The sequence below is a fragment of the Oryza brachyantha genome, chromosome 1, assembly GCF_000231095.2.
Source record: "Oryza brachyantha chromosome 1, ObraRS2, whole genome shotgun sequence".
Taxonomy (NCBI): domain Eukaryota; kingdom Viridiplantae; phylum Streptophyta; class Magnoliopsida; order Poales; family Poaceae; genus Oryza; species Oryza brachyantha.
The window spans coordinates 24,514,455-24,522,424 of record NC_023163.2 but is presented as its reverse complement, the minus strand read 5'-3'; the positions used below and the strand labels follow the sequence as shown (position 1 = coordinate 24,522,424).

At 38.6% G+C, this 7,970-nt stretch overlaps 1 protein-coding gene across 1 annotated transcript; it reads left to right on the top strand.

Moving 5' to 3' along the window:
• The first annotated feature begins 1,701 nt into the window (after positions 1 to 1,701).
• LOC102705673 lies at positions 1,702 to 5,295 on the top strand. The gene is made up of 2 exons (XM_006644688.2): positions 1,702 to 2,230; positions 5,065 to 5,295. The coding sequence occupies exon 1, from the start codon at positions 1,818 to 1,820 to the stop codon at positions 2,223 to 2,225; it is 408 nt and encodes a 135-aa protein (XP_006644751.1). The 5' UTR covers positions 1,702 to 1,817; the 3' UTR covers positions 2,226 to 2,230; positions 5,065 to 5,295.
• Positions 5,296 to 7,970: the final 2,675 nt, after the last annotated feature.

Sequence of the window (7,970 nt, the reverse complement as noted above, 5' to 3'; positions counted from 1 at the left end):
TTTTGTTCAAAAAATATCTTTTCTTTTTTTTCTCCTATTTTCCTCCAATTAATCTTAAAAAGCTCGTGAGAGCCAACAGGCCCCTCTTTCTATTATATATATAATAGATAGATTATACAAACATCGTAGTTTTGTTTACGTTTATCCCTACCATTTATGTATGGTTGAAACTTTTATAGGTAGCGATTCAGAAGTAAATGTTACGAATAAAACTTGTTTATGGTTAAAAGTGTTATACGTAACGATTCAAAAGTAAATCTTGTGAAATAAACTTTGATAAACATCACGAAATCAACTTTAAAATTACAGAGTAATTATGACTTGTAAACATAAGCATGACTATAACAAAAAGATGAGAATGCATATAAATCATACCATCGAACCTCTTACCACTGTAATCGAAAAATTATATGATATAATTGGGATTTTGATCACCTTGATACAAGATCATATAACTGTTTATTTCCATGCGAGTTATGAGCAGTGATTTTTGTAGGGAGACATAATTGAAGCTAGAAATGGGAACCTGGAAGATAGTCTTAGCCGTGATCAGCTATGATCTTACAAGGGAACCTGTGGTGACGAAGCCTATCACACCTCCCAAAAAAATTACTCTATCGTTTCATATTATAACCGTTTCATATTATAATATTTTTTAGGTTTTTCGGATATTTTAGATTCATTCACGAATTAATACATATATTTTGTATATTTGTATAGATTTATTAGCACATATATGAATCGAAGTAAAACCAAAAGATCATCTAATATAAAACGAAAGGAATAGTATATTTTGGAGTCCGGCAGGCCGGCCGACCTCCCGGGAGAGCTAGTTCCACCGCTGGAACTCGTATTATCGATTAAAGGCATGATATAATCGTGTAAACTTGTGTTAGCGATGGCGTGCACGGATTGCTGTTTTAAGTTGTCCATGAGTCCGGTATGAACACCCGCAGAGCACATCTTCCTTCCCAAAATTTAGGTGTTTGTGTTCTCCTCTTCTCAACATCCAATTGTACAACTCTTAAACTCCTTGGTTAAATTTACAATTATGTAGAATTAAATGGTTGGTGGTGGAAATAGAAAACGTATAATAATATCAAATGTTGTCCGTATAACTTAGAAGGCCAAATATAAATTGAATCCATGTAGAGAAAATTGTTAAACGTAGATAAAATAATTTCCGAGATAATAAAGGATTTTTTTTGGAAAAAAAATATATGTTATGATAGATACGGCCATCAGCTCTATACAAAATAGATCTATGAAAACGTTAAGAACTGCATGTCAAATCCAAATATAGTTTTAATAATAATTGTACAAAATCTATTGTATTTATGAAAATGTGAGCAGAGAGATATAAATCTAATTCTGCTTGATAGTTGTAGATCTGCCAAATTGCTTAGCAAAATCTTTCATCACCTATTTCTATCGGTCCGGGCTAAAATATAAAAGTGAAACTTAACAACCTGATTTTGATTCTGTTTATCGTATCTTATTTTTCGTCCCAAAACCACGATTAGCTCATAAAATATTTTTAGTTGCTTTATTTATCTTTCTACATATTATCAGCCGTAGCTCAATGATCCCAGCATGAATCCGCAAGTTTTTGTGCTTAATCCACTTGAATTTGAGTGAAATTCGTGTAAGATTACGATAAGCAATCTCTGAGCCTTCGTCGTCGATCAGACGGTCCAGAACGCGCCACGTTACGCACCCAAGAGTTCTAGCGTCTTCTCTCCTCGCATCGGCCGATCTCCCCCTCTCCTCCCCTCCCCTCCCAACTCGTCGCGCCGCAGCCACCAAGCCGGATCCCGATGGCCGCCACCGCCTCCGCCTCCGGCGCCGGCAAGTCGCTGTTCCAGACCTTCCGCAAGTTCTTCAAGAAGCCGTGGGAGATCACCGGCCCGTGCGCCTCGCCGGAGTACCGCAGCGCGCTCCCGGGCGCCCTCGAGTACCGCCGCCGCTGCCCGGCCACACTGACGGAGGAAACGAGGGCCGTCGTGCCCACCTCCGACCCGGAGACAGTCTACGACATCAAGTACTACACCCGCGACCGCCGCCGCGACCGTCCGCCCGTCCGCCGCACCCTCCTCCGCAAGCCCGACCTCGAGCGCTACATGGCCGCCAAGCAGTTCGACCCCACCAAGGACTTCCCCGCCCCTTACGTGAAAACCGCCGTGGAGGAGGACTACGACGCCGTCGGCGGCGGCTACCAGAAGTGATCGAGGTGAGGATATCCTGCCACCGTTAGATCTAGGGTTGGAACTAGGTTTACGTATCCCTTCATTGTATCGCCAAATTGAACATGACTACAGTTCTAGTATCTTTGAATCCACGTGTTTGGCTGTTTCCCTTTATGATTTATGATTAGAGTTGAGGATAGGTTATGTGTGTTGCCATGTATGTAGATTGTAGACTGAAACAAAGTTGATTGCTAGCTTGCAAAACAGTTGCGCAAATGTCATGCCTTAGCTCTTGACCAATTTGCAATTTGCAAAATAGTAACAAATGTAATAAAACCAGAATGAATCAAGCTTATAGTGCTGATCGTATTTTTGACCTGTCACCTGCATTTGCTTCTACATAGTGATATATGTTTTTGGTGACTACATTGGAGGACTGCCATATAATTTTGTTGCCTGTAAAGCCTGCTTGACAATTCTTCGGAGTATAATCAGAAGCTTATTTTGAATTTTAAATTTTGATTTAGGATCCATTTCATGGATTATTTGGTCACTTTCATTGCACAGCTCTCTTTTCATGATTGCTAAAATGACAAGTGAAAGCTCTACCATAATCATTCTTAAAAATCAAAATCTGTTTGTATTATAATACATAGCAAAAATCTACCTTGCTGTTTTACCTGTCGTCTTCATCTTTGGGCTGGATTTGGTTGGAATCTTCTTTTGACGTGTATAAAGCCTACAACTACAAACGTTGTTATGACTTATGACCATTCAAACCTCGGTTGCACTTCGATTGGAATGACATTTGTGTGTGTAGGGGAGACTGTATCTTGTCCGATATTAGCAAGGAACATCAGTTTGTTGTTAGAAATACAACTTTCAGACATCTGAAAATTGTAGCATCTTTTTCTTCCTAATATGGGTTGGCTGGTTTCTTTAGAGATTATACCGGTACATATTTGATCTCGAGCTATAAGTTAAGACAGTTTCCGTATCCATCAGCTTCTTCTGGAAGTAAATTTCCCCTCTTGACTGATAACAGCAACACCAGATGTGCACTTGCAATAGCTAGTGTTTGCAAACTGCAATATGATGTGTTCTGAGTTTAGCCACTGGTTAGCTAGTCTGAACCAGCACAGCATACACAACTTAATCTGGCCGATTTACCTGAGTCAGGGACCCAGGGTCCACGCATAATCTACTGGACACAACAAAGTTGCGCATGGCAATAGGAATAGAACATTTTATAGAGATGTACTGCTATGAGGCCATACAGCATATTTCATATAGTATGTTTTCATAGAAGTTTCTTCCCTATCGAATGCCTTGTGGTGGTTCTACCCTATGTTCATGGTTAGGCCTTAATACTGTAAGGCATGGGTTAGGTTCTTCCTGCTAGTTTCGGCTGCGAGTATATAATTTAGTCTCTAAGTTCCAAGTAGTTTTTTCAGTAGATAACCACAAAACATTCCAAGTAAGAAATGGACCGTTTTCCTGCTGTTGACTATTGAGTTTTATGAATCCTGTCATCTATTTGATTGACGTTATAAAAAAAATGTACTCCCACCATTTCAAAATGTAGGGCATATTTTGTTTTGTTAGCACAAGGGTTTGATCGAAGATTACTCTATAAGAATGTAATTTTTATGACACAAGATTGATATTATTAGATTCGTATTCAAAAGTACTTTCTTATGATTATACTTCTGTGTCACATAAATGATGTATTGGCATAATAATCTTCAGTCAAACTCTTATCCTAACGAAATAAAATACACTCTATATTTTGAAATGGAGAGAGTATGTCATCGTCAGCTAAAACTAATAAGAGTTTCCAACTTATTGGGCTCTATGGATGATTAGACAAACTAATTAGTGTATATGCTATTGCTAGCTAAAATTGGTAAGTAATTAAACATTCTAATCTTAAGCCTAATATGGTTGAGATAGGCACTTGAAAATTGAAATGACTGTGGTGAAGAGTGATTGGGCCAGGGATATTGTGTTACCTGTACTGATTAGAGTTAGCTATCAAATTCATATTTATTGGGTGATATGGTGTGACCTGGGTAAGTTTATCCTGATGCTTTAACAAAAACACTATCCACTGTTTTCTGTTAAAATCACTTTACTAAGAAACAACAGTTTACCTTCTCTTTTGTATAGTGAAAAATCAGTTTACCTTTATCGAGACCTTCCCTTGCAGCTGTTTGGCTTTTATATTTTTCAGTGGTTGATACTATGTTGTATATCATGCATTAAAGAGAATGCTGCCTAATATTTCTGTTTAGGAAGTTTGAGGTAACCTCGCCCATACAACTACAATCGCATGTCTGTGCATGGAAGTTCGATTTAAACTAGGCCTAACTGATTTGTTCTGTACGACTAATTCAGTATCCCATGTGCTCTGCAAGTATTCTGTAGCAATGCTGATTTGTTCAGTAGTACAGACGCTCTCCGCTATTGTCATCTCACACTATATTCATTATCTAACAGCTTTCATGAATATAATCCTCCCAACATGTCTGTTTAGCTTTCCCAACAGGAGTATCGCATCAAGTAACAACAATTAGTAGCATCTACTGACGCTGTCATGCATTCTGTGTGGCAAAATGTGTGATATTGTAGTACTCCATTTAGTGGTACAGGCTACATGACGTCTGAAATTGCATGTACTATTAAGTCATTGTCTAGATTCATAAGTACCTTTAGTTCAGATCGAGATATAGCACTTGAGCCTGCTAGGTGGGGTTTCGGGCCTTTCACTACTACCTAACTGCAGACGTAAAGCTGAATTCATTCTTAATTATTGCTGTTTTCGTGAATCATCATTTAAAAGAGGTTAATGATTCTACAATTCGTCTTTTTTTTTCAGGTATCTACCTGTCTTGTGCTTGCACTTCCTCAGAAGTTGCACTATCTTCATTTGTTCCCTTCAAATCCATTTTGTGTTTCAGAGAAAAAAAATCTGATTGTAAAAGATGATGGCGGCAATAATATGACACCTCTGGACTTTGCTGATTGCATATTTCTTGTAAGTTATATTCGAAAATTCGGAACTACCTGATATGATATGCTTTAATGAAAGAGGAGAGGATTCCTTCTGGAATGGCCGCATCATTTGCTCTTACTGCAAATTATTTTGACTGACGATCCAATTGAATTGTTCTCTCGATAGTGAGTAGAATTCTACAACTCTACACAGTATATCTAGTAGGCCTAACAAGTTTTGGCATACGAACTTTTTACACAGTTGACTCAATGGTGACCAAGAACTTGACACAGGACCAGCTACAAGCATACAGCTGGTGGCCATTACTGAACATGCACTTTGCGGAATTGTGGCAGGTAGCCGCATATACTGAAAAAATTATCTGCCAGAGTGTGCTGAATTGTGCATTCAGAATAATAAATCCAGTTAGGCTTAGCTAAGAGCTACTGATAGGGATAAAGGTGTCAGGGGTTTCACTAATTGCATGCCAGTAATAAGGCTGTCTAATTTGACTATGGCTGCCAATGTTGCTTTGTGGAATACCATGTGCACTCATGGTTAGAGTTGGAAATGCGAACTGTTTGCTGTTATCAGCTCAACACGTGGAAGAACATGACACCCTATACTGTCTTGATGTTTTCCTCTTGGATCTTCTCGTGGTAATGATTACCGAGCAAAGGTGACATTGCTACATGTGCCTTGATCTTGCTGTGCTTCTTTAGATTTGCTGATAGAAAGGGCTCCTTTACAAAATAGTAATTTTACATGATTCTTACGGGAAGTTAACTTATTCTGTTTAAATTCTCTGGAATTTCATTTTCCTGTTTCAGACGAGTTCAGTTGGAGTGGTAACGGATATAAGAGATAATTTATTTTAGATGGTCATTCAAATGATAATATAAATGATAATATGAACAATTAAATTTGGATGGATGCTAGGAATGCTCATACATGGACAGATACATTGAGGTTAAGGGGTGATTGTAAGGACATATTTACAAATAAAAAGTAATTTATCAATAAAACTTTTATATCCATATTTTTAATAATCTAAAAGCATGGACTGAAAAATAAATTATAATAAAACTTCAAAATTAACATTGAAAGGCCATATAGCCTTGGTTATAAAGGCCTTAGTAGCACTATTGGTGGGAGACTTGTTGGAGGGTGAATTTTCCAGGACTCTAATGGCTTTGTGCTTTCAGTGGGAGACGACGTGCCCGTCGACATCAAGGCGCCTGTGGCGATTTCGTGGTTCTCTAGATTTGGTCGGTCGGCTAGTCTTCGGAGGTGCTCACCCCCTATGAGCATTGGTTCTCTAGATTTTGTCTCCAGTCTTCGGAGGTGTTCATAGGGAGGTTTGCGTGCGTGCGTTGTTAGGGAAAGTGTGCGTGCGTTGTGAGCGTCTGCGGTGTTCTCATTTAAAAAATTAAATTTTGGCTTATAAGGGTGGGTAGAATTTGCGGGCTAAAAACAGTCGCTCGACCTGTGTACGCAGAGCAGGGTGAGGCAGTCACAACTCTCATCGCTGTCTCGTGGAAAATGTCATTTGTTTTGTCTACAGATCGTTACGCATTAACTCTTTGGCCACTAGCAGTCAAACGGCTCTCTCAAAAATGGGCTGACACTGACAGGTGGGGGACCCCTGGTTAACTTTGTCACCTTGCTTCTGAAACAGTAATACTAGCACACTCCAGTAGTCCACACTCCACGGTAGTACAGTAGTACCCACCAGCACGCCAAATTTTCGCATCGGAAGGAGAAGCAGCAACTCGTACGCTTTTCCAGGGCAACGTTTTTCATCGATCCTCTAGCGACTCTACGCCCCCCTTGAGTTACCCGTTTTGACGGAGCACGGTACAGTGGCGAGGACCACGACCGTGCACCAAAAAGAATCAGATGTTCTGTCAGCTTCGTGCGACTTGACCATCTGTAGTTAGCTTGCGGTAGCTTTCAGTTTAGTAGTGCTCGCTCCGGTCTATAATACTCATCAGTTTTTAATAATTGTATATTTAAACCTTTAATTATAAATAAGTTTTAAGATATTTGCTTGAGAAGTACCGAGATTATATGTTAGATTAATCTTAAAAATGCTTTACTAAAATCATATGTGACATATATATATATATATAATTTGTTAATGTTTTTTAAATATTATGGTGTGGTTCATATCGACAAGAATTAAGGGATAAATGAAGTATACATGGTTCCTAAAACCGCAATTATGGTGAGAATCGTGCATATCATCGGGGCAAGTTAATGATTTTTGACGATAGGGTTCAATAAATATCGTCCGAATTATTTTTAAAAAAATGATAGAAAAATTCCAAAGAAAATATGGGGATAGTTATGCTTTTCCTAAACCTAGTGGTGAAGAATATTTCTAAAAATAATACATGAATTGATTAAAATGGTCGGGACGTGAGTTAATTGAGAAAAAGATTGAAGGCCGCATGGTTCACGAGGCCCAATATGATCCAATGAGGTGAAACACGAAAACATGGCAATAATCATACCAAACCACGTAATTATCATGATCAAAACTATGATTATAATCGTCTTCAAAATTACAGTGATCATCACAACACAGTGATTATCGTCATCTTCAAAATCGTTATGATAATTGCATTAAATCGTACGATTATCACGCCTCTAGTAATCCCTTCAAAATCACGATAAAATTGTTAAAAAAAAAGTTCACATGATTTTTAAACGATTATCGTGATTATCGCGGACGATTGCGTTGCCATGAATGTGCAGTTTCATTAGCCTCCCTGATAAATGAAACC

Bases quoted from the DNA above. Each gene is read 5' to 3' on its own strand.
- LOC102705673 (XM_006644688.2), top strand. From the start codon at position 1,818: ATGGCCGCCACCGCCTCCGCCTCCGGCGCCGGCAAGTCGCTGTTCCAG.